General features: G+C 33.4%; 1 protein-coding gene across 4 annotated transcripts in view; it reads left to right on the forward strand.

Moving 5' to 3' along the window:
* RNGTT (RNA guanylyltransferase and 5'-phosphatase) overlaps positions 1 to 17545 on the forward strand; it is a 213952-nt gene that overhangs the window by 101242 nt on the left and 95165 nt on the right. For all 4 annotated transcript variants that reach the window (XM_080666815.1, XM_080666813.1, XM_080666814.1 and 1 more), the window contains one exon: positions 17230 to 17330. In XM_080666815.1, the coding sequence (XP_080522941.1) occupies positions 17230 to 17330 (101 nt within the window). The remainder of the gene's footprint in view (positions 1 to 17229; positions 17331 to 17545) is intronic.

Below are 17545 nucleotides of genomic sequence, written 5' to 3' on the forward strand. Positions count from 1 at the left end.
TTTACTTTGAATTTATATTAGTTCACACAAACACTCCATCCATGCTTTTGTTCCGGCCCTCCGGTCCAGTTTAAGAACCCATTGTGGCCCTCGAGTCAAAAAGTTTGCCCACCCCTGCCATAGACTCTAATGCCCAGTGCAACTTCTGATTCTGTCCTTGTAAGATTTGTAAATTACCTTCCTTCCTTAGGCTTTCTATTTAAAGCAAGTTCCCAATGAGAAGTTTAGGACTCTTAATCAGGCCAAAAACCTTTTACTGTAAGATTTGCCAACATTTCTAATTTTTTTTTCCTGGGTAAGTCTAAAACCTTTGATAAACTCAGCTTTAATAATTAAGTGCAGACAGGGTAAGTGATAGACAGTTAATGACAAAATAATGTAGTAGATTAGATGTAACCTGTATTTTTTATCATGTTAAAATATGTATAATTTTTCACTCTTTATTTTCAAATTTGGGGATATCCAAATGTTAGAATCTAGTTCTTTTCTTTGGAATTCTTTAGCCTGTTCAGACACCAAGCCTTTAGTCTCTAGCTTGGTGGCATTTGCCTGGCTATTTGCATTCTCAGAATAGAGAAGATAAAGGGGTGGGGCCCACTCTTCAGTATGTATATATATACTTTTCTTTTTATTTTTTATTCTTTATTTATTAAGGTATTACATATGTGTCCTTATCCCCCCATTGTCCCCCCCCCACCACTTCCCAGTTCGTACCTTCACTCCCCCCCACCCCCCGCCCCCAGTGTCTGTGTACATTGGTTATGCTTATATGCATGCATATAAGTCCTTTGGTTGATCTCTCCCTTTCCCCCACCCACCCCTCCCCTTCCTTTCCTCTGAGGTTTGATGGTCTGATCGATGCTTCTCTGTCTCTGGATCTGTTTTTGTTCACCAGTTTATGTTCATTAAATTCCACAAATGAGTGAGATCATGTGATATTTATCTTTCTCTAACTGACTTATTTCGCTTAGCACATTGGTTGGCAAACTGCGGCTCGCGAGCCACATGCGGCTCTTTGGCCCCTTGAGTGTGGCTCTTCCACAAAATACCACGGCCTGGGCGAGTCTAATTTGAAGAAGTGGTGTTAGAAGAAGTTTAAGTTTAAAAAATTTGGCTCTCAAAAGAAATTTCAATCGTTGTACTGTTGATATTTGGCTCTGTTGACTAATGAGTTTGCCGACCACTGGCTTAGCATAATGCTTAATTCTCCAGGTTTCAGTTTTCCTCTTCTGTTGCCTGAATCTTTTGGACTGGAGCTTCTGTCCTTTATTTTTCCCACAGAATAAACATATCTCCTGGGTTTTGCCTGGGATGGAGGAGGGGACCTAGAGATGTAAATGCACCTTATACAGATTTTCAACCAGTCTCCTTGTTTTCAATAGCGTGCATCACCTTTTGCCCCTTTGCAACCATTGCAATCAAAGGAACAGATTACCTAATCTTTTCTGGGGAACTGCAGCATGCAGCATGAATTGCTTTGCACTGGTATCCTTCTCTTACTTACTATTCAGTTTTTTTTTGCTCTTGCACTATTAACTTCTCTACTTCCTATCTTTCAAAAATATATTAACATACTGTTTTTTGCTATTGTCTTCTCATTTTCCTTTTCTGTTGATCTCTTCTGTGACTCCCATTTAAGTGAGGTCTCACATCAAAATAGATATAAATGCATATGTTTAATCCACCACATTTATCAGAAAATCCTCAAAACTTCTCACAATGTGGTGTTTTATCTTTTTGCCCTTTGAGCCAATAATTCAGATACAAGAAGAAAGGTAGTGGTCTGAGCCAGTCTGTGTAATGTGAGGAGGAATCCCTGGTCAAGGGTAGGCACAGCTTTACTTTTAAACTGCAGTCTATTTTCTGATACCACAGAAATATTCGAAGGCAAATGAATGGCAAAAGATACATTTACTTGTGGAAAAACTCGTTGGCCTACATTTGTTTGGTGGTACTTACTTAAAACTTGGCAAGAAGTTAATTCTGCTCCATTACATTAATTATAGGGAGTGAACTGAAGTTGAATAAAATGTAAAAGATACTGCATTGCTAAAAAAAATATTTTGAATCCTGGAAAAATACTAAAAAATAGTGATTAAAAATACTGTATTAAAGTGATGATTCTCTTGAGGACAACCCCCAAATACCAGCTTAGAAGAATCTGTGTTTTTTTTAACCCTTTGATGTCCTATTTTTTCAAAGACCTATCCAGAAATGCACATAGTTCATTACTTTTATAAGAAAAAGCTACGTTGATGGATGGTATATTTAGAAAAATAAAGCTTAGGATATTTCTTTGTGTTTATAAAGAAATGCACCAGTATCTGATACTTACTAAAACACAGAACAATCATTAATTATCATGAAAGCCTCAACTTAAAGTAGATTAAATTGCATTTATAGAATTAGAGAAAATCAGAGCTGAGAAGGGTACTTCCAAGATTATCTAGCTCAATGGTTTTAAAATACTAATTTCCAAAGTTCTAGGTTTCTGTGTATTGCCTCAAGGGACCACCTGGAGGGATACATTACTAGATAAGCATTCTTTTTATACTACTGGAGCCCTGATTTATTTCCTTTGGATATTGTATTTCTAGATAAGATTGTGTTTTTAAAAGGACTCCATCTAAGTATAAACCATTTGAATCAACTGCTTTTTTGAAAAGCCACCAGTGATCTCTCTTCATTTGCAAAATCAAGATAATTTTTCTCCTAGTTTCTGACTCATCCATTTAGTGGTAGTTTATACTGCTGTTCACTTTCTTGACTCCTCCTTTCTATGGCTTCTGTGACACCATATGTTCCTGATTTCTTCTAGTCTTACCTCTTATCTTTTCTGTGTCATTCAAGCTCTTGGTCTACCAGCCATTGAAGTTTGGAGTTTCTCAAGACCCAGTGTCCTGGACCTTCATTCTTTCTCATGCTCTGTTCTCTCTCTAGAAATCTCATCCACAGTCATGGCTTTAGTTATCTCCTAACTAAAAATCAGTGACTCAGATGGATTTTTTTAAAGCTGATTAAAAAAAAAATCCTCACCTACTGATATGTTGATTGATTTGAGAGAGAGAGAGAGAGAGAGAGATACATCGATAGGCTGCACAAAACCCTCTCCTCGCACAGACCCCCCACTGGGGATTGAACTGGAAACCTGGGTATGCCCCTGACTGAGAAAGAACCCAAAGCCTTTTTGGTGCAAGGGATGATTCTTCAACCAACTAATCCCCCTGCTGGGGCTTAAGCTGGTTTTTAAAAGTTGATTTGTTTATCTAATTGCCTACTCTGATAATTGCCTTTTGAATTTCTCAAAAACACCAGAAACAATACATTTTAAAGCTGAACTTCATCTCTACTCCTCAAACAAACCATACAAACCAATCCTTTGCCAGCATTTTCTACCTTACTTAAATGAGAAATCCAGATGTTATCTTTGACATTTTCCCCTCTTGCATCCCTCTTATTCTTCTCCAAATCGTGCTTTGCATCTTGAACGTATCTTAAATTCTTTCCTTTCCTTTCCATTCCATTACTACTGCCACAACTCTAATCTGACTTGTCATTCATTACCTCTTGTCTGGACCACTGCAGTGGCATCCTAACTGGTCCTCCAACATCTGGAGTGATCTTCCTTAATCTCTAGTGATTTCCCATTGTTTTCAGGGTAAAGACCAAACTTAGATTTGAAGTTGGTCTACTCTCTTCTTTATCACAGCTTGGTTTCTCCATATGTTTTGCTGTTGATGCAAAAATAACTGATATTTTTACTTATAAAAAATGGTCTTAAAAATTTGAAGTGTAAGCTATACATGACAAAATATTTAAATATTTTGAGAAAAATGGGTATTTTCTTTAAAGAAAAAATTGGCTGTTTATTTTAATATACTAGTAAACCTATATTCTTTGTAAGGTTTAAGGTGTAAACTTTGATAAATTTTAAAAAGCATTTTCAAATTGAATTTTCCATCTGGTTATTAGTCTATACAGAAGGCAGTTAGGTTATATTAGATCTTTATATATATTGTTTTCAATTTTATGATTTCATTGACATTTTGAATTGCTGATCTTTTATGGTTTGTCACCTAAAAATGAATATTTTAAAATGGCCATTTGGCATTTTAATATGCTATAGGTAGTAGATATTTTCACTTAATAACAGTTAGATCTTTTAATTTAATATACAAAGTTGATAATACATATTAGCTTTTTATAAGAAGGTTTTAATGATTTATGTAGCATAGTAAATTTTTATTTGTGGAAATGACTGATTAATTTCTAACCTTTTGAAAAGTCATATTTGATTTTACTTTTATCATCTGGAGACATGTTTCTAGATAAGAGCTTTTGTGCCATTAATAATCTATCGCTATGAAACAAAAACAGAATTATACATAATAATTTGTAAAACAGGTAATAATAAAAATATTGAAAGTATATTCTTTATTTTTAAAAAGACTTTTGTTTTATCTATCAGCTATACTGTGATTAGTAAAATATATAACTTTCTATATTGAGTCTATTTACTCTTAAGCAATAGTGTTATAATTGGTTTTCTTTTATGTTTTCACTACTATCTTGATTTTCTGTAAGGTGGGTTAGCTTGATTTTATGTCTCGTACATGAATCAGTTTGCATGTAAATTGAGTCAGCTTTGATTTTAATACTGCTTTCTTGTGAAATATTAATGTTTTTATTAAATCTTTACTACTTTCAGGTATATTGAATGTTATGGATAGATTGTAAAATGAAAATTGGAATTAGTCTAATGTCTTGTCTTGAAGTACATGATGAATTAGAGTGGTTTTCCTCTGTAGCGGGGATGATGTTACCATGGTGAGTGCTTCTGTTGCCATGACATTAGCTTGCATATTTTGATAGGTCTTCAGTTGAAGAAGGGCTCTGTTTCCTGGCAGACTGGAAAAGTGTCATTCTGTCTTTTCCCAAAATGTGTTATTTTTTTATTGAAATATACAATAATCTCCAAAGAATTGTAATAGCTAAGTGCCAAGAAAGAAATTACACCTTGCTTATTTTCTTTTTATTTTCCTGTTCAGCTTTTGGAACACAGCAAAATACTCTTAGCTTGCTTTGTGTAAGGAAGAAAAAGAAAATAATTTCTCTAGTTTTATTAATAAATAAAATGTTTGCTTTCCCATTGAATTTTGTTGACAAAATAAATAGCTAAAGATGAATAATTTGTAATCAGACTCAGCTGGATATAAATATATACTGTTACCATACAACTAAGACATTGCTAATGATATATTGGTAGCAGAGAAAGGGTAAATAAATGTGATTAAGGACTTCACAAAAATGAAAGAATCAGTGAATTCTAAGAGAGTAAATATATAAAGTACAAAAGTTCTCATATCAATGATACATATTAAGTAAAATGAATAGGGATAGTTCTTTCTAGTGATGACTTATATTTAATATAGAAACATTAATGATAGATATTTAAAAAAATTTTTTATAGTAGTATATTTTTTTAAAAAAAAGAGAAACCATATGATCACCTCAATAGATTTCTTTTTAATCTTTTTAAAAAATATTTTTATTGATTTCAGAGAGGAAGGGAGAGGGAAAGAGAGATAGCAACATCAATGATGTGAGAGAATCATTGATCTTCTGCTTCCTGCATGCCCTCTACTGGGGATCAAGCCCACAACTCAGACATGTGCCCTTGACTGGAATCAAACCCAGGACCCTTCAGTCCTCAGGCCGGTGCTCTATCCACTGAGCCAAACCAGCTAGAGCTATAGTGGTATATTTTTAATTTCTGACTAGATAATACAGAAATTTTAGCAAGTAGTAAAAAAATAAAAGGAAGTCTCCCTCTTGTACTCTTTTCCTTCATTTATCTATTGCTGTTAGTTTAAAATTTATCTCTTTATAGTTTCTTTATGCACTTATAAACAAATACAAATACTTTAATACATTCTTATTCCCATCTCACTTTTCAAGAAAAGTAGCATATTTTGCACTTTGCTTTTCAGAATTTGTCCCAGTCGTATTTTTAAATGTATATTTTATTAGTGATATTATTTTTGCATCTGGGAAGATATTGGAATCAGCAAAAAGATAAGGAGTTATTATTGACATTTCCCGACCCTTATGCTTATGACAGTTCAGAATTTTGGAAGGAAATATTTAAAAGCATACGTTTTATCAATTTATAATAAAAAAGCGATTCTCCTTTTGTTGTCAAAGTTTAGTGATACCACTAGTGGCTCTTTCTATTGATAGACCAATTTATTTTGTAACAGCTACAAACTGAAATCCTATATAATAAAGAGCTAATAGGCTAATTAGACTAGATGGTGGAACGACCTTCCAGAATGACCAGTGGGTGGGGCCATGGGGCCGAGGCATCTGGGGCTTCGAGGGCTGAGCCCCTTGCACGAATTTCATGTATTGGGCCTCTAGTATTGTATAAATGAGAACATATTTGCACAAGTGTTTTTCCTGCTTCAAAGTATTTTCTTTTTTGTATTAGTCCCATTTATCCTTGGAATAATAAATTAAATATTGGTGTTGTTTTCTTGGGGAAGCTGGTCTGACTAGGTGAGTGTGATTTTCCCATAGCAAATAGCTAAAGATAAATAATTTGTAATACTCTTCATACCAGTAGTAGGAGCATAGACAATTATTTTAGTGATACTATGCAGTACAAATTCGCAAAAAGGAGGTTAATGTAGTTGATGAGTGTAAAGTAACTAGCCTTCAGATGTTACTTGTATTAAGAGTTGATCACCTAGCAGTAGACTGCTTTTATTTAGACATGTGTCTACCTGAGAAGAGGAGAAACTATGAGTGGGCTAGCTCGAAAAGTTAGTGAATTTTTTATCAGATGCCAGTAGACTTGGATACTGAGTGAAAGTTAATCTTGGGTTGTGGAATATATTAATTTACCCTTTTATCTGATAAACGTCATCTGTATGTCATATACATTGCTGAGTTTTAGAAATCATAACAATGAATAAAGACAGAGTTACTGCCCTCAAATGTGCTTAGCATTCTGTGAAGAAACTTGGCATAGCAGCAAATTACACTACGATGTGTAAGGTAAAAGTGTGCCGACTGATGGACTAGGGGAAGCATTAGAGTGGACACAGAGAGTAGGGTCAGGGTGCATTGGGCGATTAGGCGTATGCTAAAGACAAGACAGGATACCTGGTTCAGGAAGGCTCTCCCTGGTGTCCCGGTGGTAGAGACAGGCTAAATGGTTTAGCTGCTGGAGAAGTTTATTAGGTTTTCTGAGCTCTTACCAGGAAGCTAGCCAGGCCACTTACCAGTTGCTTTCTCCTCCTACTTACAACTCCACACACAACTAGACTAAAAGTAATTAGAAAACAATTGACTTAAAATTGGTTTCCTTTGGAACAGTTTTATATTCTCAACTCATGAGATCATCTAATCCAACCTTTTTAGTCTTTAATTATTTGCTTTGGATAAATGAGACATTTTATTTTGTTAGTGGTAGAAAGATTTGTGTTACAGTGATTTGGGAACATTTTGGACAAGTCATAACCTTTCAGGTTATCAGTTTGTTTATTATCTATAAAAAGGGAATTTATTGCATGCTTTCAGGGCCTTTCATTTTTCTAGTATTTTTACCCCAAATCTAGTAACTAGTCTTGATACTAATGAGGTATTTTCATTTAACTTTCCATTACCCATATTTCCTTATTGGAGGAATTTTAAAATCACTTGTAGTTCTATGAAACTGCCCAGATATAGAAACCAAAGCTGAATTTTCAGAAGTCTTTGTGTAACTATAGTTTTAAAAAATTGTTTCATTAGAAATGTAAGCCACAGGTTTTTTTTATATTGAAACAACAGCCAGAACAAATTAATTAGACTTGTGAAGGAGATAATAAAAATAGTAATCAATGTATTTTTGAATAAGTTTTCCAACCTGAATATGCCAACAAGCTTCATCAGTTCTCTAGTAATTTTACTCTCAAATCACAACCTCAGTTTCCATAATTAGCCCTAAACGGTTTTAAGTAAATGAGAAATCTCAGCAAGCTTTTGAAAGTGGAATTCTCCATTGCACGCCCCCCTCCTCCAGTCCCCTGCTTCTTTCCCTGATACCTCCTTACTATTTCTACCAAGGAAGTGACTTTTCAGAATGGAATTTAAGTGATTGCCTTTATGTATTTTTTTTTTTTTTTTTTGAGAGTGGCTTCTCCCTCTCTATGTCAATAACAGCATAGAGTAGTGAGCCAACTTAGTCTCAGAAAACTTGATCATACCTCCTCAGCTCAAATACATTCCTGGAATTTTCTTGTAAGCTAATTGTTCTTCAAAATTCAACTCATGCATTTTTCTTATTCAAGAAAACTTTCTTTATCCTTGTCCCACTGATTTTGATGTTTCTCTGTTGTACTTACTTAGCAACTCTTGTGTTCATTTTTGCACTTCAGTGATGTTTGTTGAGGAATAGTTTAAAAAGCCTCATGTGGTCCAGCTCATATCTTCTCCGGTTAGTATAGTACCAAGCACATAGTAGGTACTTAGTATTGAATGAATGACTTTCTCTTTATATAGGGTATTTACATGTCTTGTTTTACACAATAGCTATTTGCTTCTCAGTGAAACGTAGACAAAAGATCCACTCAAGTCACTAGAGTTGTTTTAACTCTTCTATTTAGTAGCCTTAATAGTTAGAATTTATTCTGTTTTCATTAAAACAAAGGGGCTAGAACAACAACAACAATAAAATTAATATTGTGGTAAGGCCAGGGATCTTTCTTAGCTTCAGGGTGTGATCCTTGTGAAGAAAGCATTATGGTTTTAGTGTAGGGCCTGGAATATGTATTATGGTAACATATCTGGCCACTTATAGTGGAAGTCGTAGAGTAGGGCTGCAAATCATTTTAGGTATTTCTGGTCTAGACATTCTGTTTTAGGCAAGCAAAATGATATTAATACATTTTTACAAGCAAGATGGATGAAGCCCACATTTTGAACTGCTTAAAATCATGGAGTAGGTAGTTATTAGAGACAAAGAGGAACTAAATATCTTGCTGTTACTGCTGTTATTACTGTGATCTTCCTTTACACCAGAGTTTTTCAACTTTGGTAGAATTGACATTTTGAGCTGGATAATTCTTTGTTGTGGCCAGCTGCCTGTACATTGCAGGATGTTTAGAAACATCCCTGGCCTCTACCCACTAGATGGCAGTAGCATTCCCTCCCTTCCCCAGTATGACAACTAAAAAATGCCAAATATTCCCTGGAGGGCAAAATTGCCTCTTAGTTGAGAATCATTGCTTTATTCCACAGAATAATATCACTTATGCCTCCATTTTGTTTTCTCTTTATTTTTGTTTTAGAGACTTCTCTTTGGCACATGGCCATTCTCTACCTCTAAAGCCAGCCTCTGACCTTACTTGTAAACATTTTCCTAAACATTTTTTGGTTGCCTGACATTTGCATTCATTACATTTTTTTTTTTATGATAATGGACATCTCAGGATATAGTAGTAATTGTCTTTAGACATAATCTATCCCCAATTTTTTATTTGAGAGCTCATCTGGTAGATTCAGATTTATTTCTATAGAACTAAGTATTGTATGTATCAGTTAAATATAGCTTTGATAATTATTTTCATTTAGATATATGCTAGTGAATTTAATGAAATTGAAATGCATTGCTCCCTAATTATACACTAGAACATGTAGCTTGAAAGAATGTTTTTGTATCTTTGTTTATATTTGAGCAAGATTCTGCATTTCCTTTGAGAACTCACAAGTACTTATTTTTAAAAGGCTTAAATCCCTGTATTATGTAAATGTAATACATTTGCCCTTATTATTTTGGAGATTGTAAAAAAAGGATTCTTTTTAATAATTGATATATGTAATGTTTTATGAATATTGCTAATTTAAATAATTTAATAATCTAAAATAATTCATTTAAAAATAAAGTTAACTATACCTGAGACTAATATTTTGTTGTAAGTTTTAAGCTTTTGCATTTTATTATTTTCATTATTAAGTGTTTATGGAACATTTTACTAGGTATTTCATAGGCATATAATTAGATAGGATTTTTGCTGAAGTAGAATTTACATTTTAATAGGTGTTTAAATATACTTAAATCATGGAATCTATGTCATTGTCGAATTTACATTCAGTAATTGAGAACTCTAGTATTTTAAAAATATACTTTTCTAACATTTTTGTACATTTTATTAATTTTCATAAATGTGTTTTGAAATTCCCAACCAAGTCCAGAATTTCAAATTAACATAAATGATTTGATGTGCTGTGAGATGAGGAGTGGCTTAAGTTTCTGAATTATTGCTTATAAAAACAGAAGAGTTGGTTGGTATATACTGTATTTTCTTTTCTTTTTTTTTACATGCTGTATTTTCATTAGGCAAGATGAAATCTTGATTTCCAGAGAAAAGAATGTAAAAGATATTTAATATTTATTGTACAAATAATATCATATTAAAATTATTTTAGGGTTTGTTAGTTACCTATTATGAAGTATTTTAAAACTATACAATCATTAATCTTTCCTTAATTTTGTAACTTTGATTAATAGTGGTTTCTAAGTGGTCTCATATTTATAGTCAGAAGTAAATAGGGAATAGAAGTAAATGGCTGTGTATAACTATGACATTCCCTTGGCAGAGGTTGTGAATGGGGTCGGGGTAGGACAGTTACACTCCTTTCTCCCCTTACTCTTTTCCCCCCTCACTACCATCATGAACCATCGTATTAAAGGTCTGTGACATTTCTGTCAGGTACAATTTTTAAGAAAAAAAAAAAAAAGACAATTTTATCAGATTCTTTTCATTAATAGGTTGACAATTAGAAAAATTTTCAATTTTAGCATTTATAAAAAATTATATTAAGCAAGTCTAAGATTTATTTGTGATCATCCTGAAGTACATACGTTACCTAAATGAATCTTTTAGGGTAAAAACTTCCATTGAAATATTATATATTTGATTTTATATTCATTCATGTTTAAACATAAGACTTAGGGGAAAATAGCATATATTATGTTCTTAAATTTGCTACTGATGTCTTTCCTATCAACTTCAGTGATTTGTCTTTCTCAGTAAAACTAAAGTTATACTAAATTTGTCATTATATGAACTTCTATTTTAAATAAGTGATCCTGTGACTAGGGTTTATGCATTTTTTCTCAAACTTATAAAAATCTGTTAGAATGCAGTTGACTTGTATATTTTAAAAATGTATTAGTAATGAGAACACTTAGCCGTTTTTCCTTCCTTAGTATCCTTTTCATAATATGGTCCCACTCCCCGTAATGCCCTCGCTGAATCGACGTACTTGCTTCTCCTTCAGTAGGTCCTATATTTTCCTACTCCTATGTTTTGCACATATTTACTTCATGCTTCAAGTCTGCATGAGTGAATATTCTTTAAGGCTTGTTCTTTAAGGGTTTACTCTTCTGTAGTCAGTCCTTAAGCCGCACAAATAAAGTATTTTCTTTTTACTATGTTTCTAGAATATATTTTAAACATTTTTTCCTTTAGTCTCTTTACTTTTATAGACAGTGTTATACAACCATTTCCACCATTTCCAAAATTTTACATCACACCAAAAAGAAATTTTCTAACCATTAAGCAATAACTCTTCTTCCTCCCTACCCCCCAGCTTCTTATATTTCTAATCTACTTTCTATCACTGTGAATTTGCCTGTTCTCGATATTTCTTATAAGTGGACTCATACAATTTTTGACCTTTTGTGTCTGGCTTATTTCACTTAGCATAATGTTTTTAGGATCTATTTATTTTGTAGCTTGTATCAGAACCTCATTCCTCATTCCTTTTTATGGCTGAATATTATTCTATTGTATGTACATACCACAATTTGTTTATTTATATGATGATGGAAATGTAGGTTATTTTCACCTTTTGACTTGTAAATAATGCTGCAGTGAATATAAGCAAGTAAATATCATTTTCAGTTTTTTTTGGATGTGTACTTAGGAGTGGGGTTGTGCTGAGTCCTAGGGTAATTTATGTTTAACTTTTTTTAAAATATATTTTTATTGATTTCAGAGAGGAAGGGAGAGGGAGAGAGAGATAGAAACATCAATGATGAGAGAGAATCATTGATTGGCTGCCTCCTGCATGCCCCTACTGGGGATTGAGCCCACAACCTGGCATGTGCCCCTGACTGGAATCGAACCTGGGACCCTTTAGTCCGCAGACCTATGCTCTATCCCCTGAGCCAAACCAGCCAGGGCTAACTTTTTAAAGAACCATCAAACTGTTACCCAGAGTGACTGCATCATTATATATTCCTTACAGCAAAGTATGTGGCTTCTAATTTTGCCACATCCTCTCCAATACTTGTTATTTTCCTTTTTTTTTTTTTTAAAAAAAAAAATAATGATAGCCTCCCTAGCAGATTTGAAGTTGTAGCTCATTGTGGCTTTGATTTGCATTTTTTGCATTTCCCTCCTGGCTAATGATAGTGAGCATCTTTTTATGTGCTTATTGGCCATTTGTATGTCTTCTGGGGAGAAAAGTCTATTCAAGTTCTGTGGTAGTTGTTTAATTGGGTTGTTTGTCTTTTTGTTGTTGAGTTTTAGAAATTCTTCATTTTGGATATTAAGCTCTTATCAGATATCTGATTTGCATATATTTTCCCTAATTCTATAGATTGTCTTTTCACTTTTTTGATAATGTCTTGTGATGCACAAAAGTTTTTAAAATTTTGATGAAGCACAATTTATTTTTTTTAAAAAATTTACTCACGCTTTTAGTGTCATATCTCAGAATCTACTGCCAAACTCAAGATTATGAAAATTTACCCCTGTGTTCTTCTAGGAGTTTTATGGTTTTAGCTGTTGTATTTAGGTTGTTAGTCCATTTTTAGTTAATTTTTATATGGGTGGGAGGTAGGGATCCAACTTCGTTCGTTTTGCATGTGGAAACCCAGCTGTTCAAGCATCATTTGTTAGAGTGTAGTCTCTCTTTCCATTTAATGGACTTAGGACACCTGTTAAAAAATCAATTGGCTATCGACATATATGGATTTATTTCTGTGCTCTCAATTCTATTCCATTGGTCTGTATGTCTATCCTATGTCAGTAACTCTGTTTTGATGATTGTAGCCTTGTACTAAATTTTGAAATTGGGAACTGTGAGTCCTCCAACTTTATTCTCTTTTCAAGATTGTTTTTACTCTTGAGGGCCTCTTTCAACTCCATATGAAATTGAGGATCAGCTTTTCTATTTCTGCAAAAAAGGCTGTTAGAATTTTGATAGGGATTGCTTTGAATCTGTAGATGACTTTGGGTAATATTGACGTCTTAGAAATATTAAGTATCCCTAAATTGCTGTTCTGAGATCAATTCCAATGTGGGACAGGGGTTTTCTCTGCATCAACAAGCAATTCTTTGACACCATCTATCCAGAGATAGCATCAAATTCCACAGGTTGAGGTCTCAGTCCTGTAAGACTTCCTACACTTCCCACTTCAGACATCAGTCTCATGCTCAGGCTGTAGATTGGAGGTTATAATGACCCCCCTCCTTAGACTTTAGTTGCCAGTCATAAGTCCAGGTTGTTTTCTGTACTTCCTAGCAACTGGCCATAAATCAGAGGTTCCCATGACTCTGCCCTAATGTTCGTTTAGTTTGTTAGAGTGGATCACAGAGCCCAGAGAAACACTTAACTTACTAAATTAGGGGTTTAATGTAAAAGGAACAGCCAGAAGGAAGAGATGCATAGGGCAAGGTATGGGTGGGGCATGGAGCGTCTATGTCCTCTCCAGCCATGCTACTCTCTCCTCTAGTCTCCACATGTCCACCAACTTGGATTGTTTTTTGACAGAAGCTTTATTATACAGGATTGATTAAATCATTACCTGTAGGCCATGGATCCAGCCTCCAGCTCTTCTTCTCTCCCCTGAATTCAGGGGGGTGGGACTGAAAGTTCAAACCCTCTAATCACAAGGTTGGCTCCCTTGTCCATTAGCCCCTATTCTTAGGTGTTTTAAAAATCCTCATTAACATAAGAAAAGAACTTCATCATTTAGGGAATTCCAAGGGTTTTAGGAGCTCTGTGTCAGAAAGAAGGAGGAGGACCAAATAATTACTTCCTATTATTAATCCCAATATCATACTTCCTATGTATGAACATGGGATATCTTTCCATTTTCAGGTCTTTAGCCCTTTCAGTAATGTTTTGCACTTTTCATTATACAAATCATTCACTTCCTTGGTTAAATTAATTCCTAAGTATATTGTGCTTTTAGATGCTATTGTAAATGCAGTTGCTTTCTTAATTTCTTTCTTGGATTGTTGATTGCTATTTTATAGAAACACAACTGATATTTTATGTTGATAATACCACCAAAAAAATGAAATTATTAGAAATAAATTTAACAAAAGTTGTGCAAGACCTTTATATTGAAAACTACCAAACATTGCTGAAAGTTAGGAAGGCCTAAATAAATAGATTTGCAGTGTTCATGAATTGGAAGAATCAATATTACGATGTTATTTTTCCCCTAATTGACCTATTGATTCAGTGCAATCCTAATTAAAATTCTAGTAGACTTATTTTTCATAGAAATTGACAAGCTGATTTAAAATTTATGTGGAAATATAAATGCTACATTAGATAAAAGAGTTTGGAAAAAGAACAACGAAGTTTGAGGAATAAACTACCTGGTTTCAAAACGTTTAAAGCTACAGTAGTCGAGCTAGTGTGTTGTTAGCAGGAAGAAGGGCCTGTTTATCAGTGCAGCGCACAGGGGAGAATAGAAATAGCTCTGTATCTATAAATAATTGGTTTTGACAATGGTGCCAAGGCAGCTCAGTGAGAAAAGGATAATCTTTTCAACAACTGGTGCTAGATCGATTGGATATCCATCTGTCTGTCATACAGTGAACCTAGTTCTTATTTCACACCATATAAATAAGTTAACCTCAAATGGATTACATACCTTAAATAAGAACTAAAACTATAAAATTTCTCTAAGAAAACATGGAAGATTACAGTAAAGATTCCTTAAAGAGGGCTCAGAAAGCACAAATTATAAAAATTGATGATTTTGAAAAGATGCTCAGCATTACTAATCATTAGGGAAATGCAAATCAGAAACAGTGAGCTATCACCTCATACCTGTCAGGATGGTCATTATCAAAAAGTCAAAAGATAAATGTTGGTGAAGATGTGGAAGCAAAAGGAACCATGTGCATTGTTGGTAGGAATGTAAATTGATACAGCTATTATGAAAAACAGTATGACGTTTTCTCAAACAATTGAAAAATAGAACTACCATATAACCCAGCAATACCACTCCTCAGTATGTATCCAAAAGAAATAAAACCCGTATCTTGGAGAAGTATCTGCATTCCCATGTTTACTGTAGCATTATTCACAGTGCCAAAATATGGAAACAATCTAAATGTCTGTCTACAGATGAATGGACAAAGAAAAGAAAAATCTGATGTGTACACACACACACACACACACACACACACACACACACACACACTGGAATATTATTCAGCCTTAAAAAAGAAATCCTGCCACTTATAACAATATGGATGAACCTTGACTGCATTATGCTAAGTGAAATAAGTGAGACATAGAAAGACAAATATCCCATAATCTCACATATATGTGGAATCTTAAAAAAAAAAAAAGAAAAGTTGAACTAAGAGAATAGAATGGTGGTTACCAGAGGCTGGGGGATAGGGGAAAATGGGAGATGTTGATCAAAGGGTAAAAACTTTTCAGTTATAAGATGAGTAAGTTTTGGAGATCTAATGTATAGCATGGTGACTACAATTAATAGTGATGATATATATTTGGTAAGAAAGTAGATTTTCAATGTCCTTATGACCAAAAGGAAAAAAAAGGCACTATGTGAGAAGATTGATTATGTTAGTTAACTTGGTTGTGGTGATTATTTCACAGTGTATACATATGTCAAAACATCGTGTTGTTCACCTTAAATTCTTATTTCTCAATCGTACCTCAATAAGGCTGGAAGAAAAATGATTTTGATTTCATTAAAATAAAAAATAACTTTTCAAAAGAAATTATTATGAAAATGAAAAGGCAAGATAAAGACTGGTAGAAAATATTTGCAGTACATATATCCAACCAAGACTACTTATCCAGAATATATAAACAACTTTTGCAAGTGAATAATGAGATTACCCAGTTAAAACAGGATAAAATTTTGAACAGACTCTACACCAAAGAACATACACAAATAGCAGATAAGCTAATTAAAGATCTTCAACATCTTTGGTTATTAGAAAAATACAAATGAAAATTATGAGACATACTTTAGAATTAAAAATTAAAAAGACTTACAATACCTAGGCCTAAGGTGGATGAGGAGCAAATCGACCTCTCATATATTACTCATGGGAATAGAAAATGTTACAGCCTCTTTGGAAAACAATTAGACAATTTTTTATCAAGTTAAACATACATTTATCATGAGACCCAGCCATTCTACTTCGAGCTATTTTCTCAAGAGTTATGAAGACATGTCCACAAAAATATTCAGAGCAGCATTATTTATGATAGCCTAAAACTGGGAACAACCAGATATCCATCAACTTGTAGCTGCATGAACAGTTTGTGGTATATACATAAAATGGGATCCATCAGTAATAAAAAGGGACAAACTATAATTATGTGCACCAGCATAGATAAATTACAAAATCTTTGTTAAAAATTTCTTAGGAATTCTAGAAAAGGCACAACTATAGTGAAAGAAAAGCAATTATTGCTAGAATTGGTGTGGGGAATTGACTGCAAATGTCAGGAGGAAACATTTTGGGTGATTGAAATGCTATGTAGCATATTTTGGTGATGGTTTACATAATTGTATCCATTTTGCTAATTTCATTGATTAATTTTATTTATTATAAATGAGCCTACAGTGAAGTTAAACATAAAAAACCCCCCAAAATTTAAAAATGATGAAACTTACTATAAGCCATAGAAAAATTAGAAAGAATAAGTTTCGTTCTTTTTCTGGACTTTCACAAATAAGGGTCTGCATACTTTGGCAGGAAAATTAGAAAGGCCTTCAATAAGAAGGTAGTTATCTAGCTTTACTCATCAGTTGAAGATAACAAAAATTATATTTGGAAAAGAATAGTAATTTTGCTTATTAAAAAGTAAGTTATATTATATTTAATAAGTCAAATGTTAATTTCTTATCTTCTTATTAACTATTATCATTTTATTTCACTTTAGAAATACAAACCTGGTCGATGTGATGATATTTTAAAATGGAAGCCTCCCAGTCTGAATTCTGTGGATTTTCGCCTAAAGATAACAAGAATGGGAGGAGAAGGGTAAATATGCACCTTTGTTCCCTCACCATTTTTACGTGAACTAATACTCTTTGTTTCAGGCTTCATTGTTTACTTAATATTTTACAAAATATACTTTACAAAAAATTAAATACTATATTTTACAATACCCTTTATACACAGATCTATATATCTACCTCATTTTCACAGATTACTTCTTTGACCTATTACAATTAACATTTTGTAGCATCCTTTTA

This window comes from Plecotus auritus, assembly GCF_963455305.1.
Source record: "Plecotus auritus genome assembly, chromosome: 4".
In the NCBI taxonomy this organism is placed as follows: Eukaryota; Metazoa; Chordata; class Mammalia; order Chiroptera; family Vespertilionidae; genus Plecotus; species Plecotus auritus.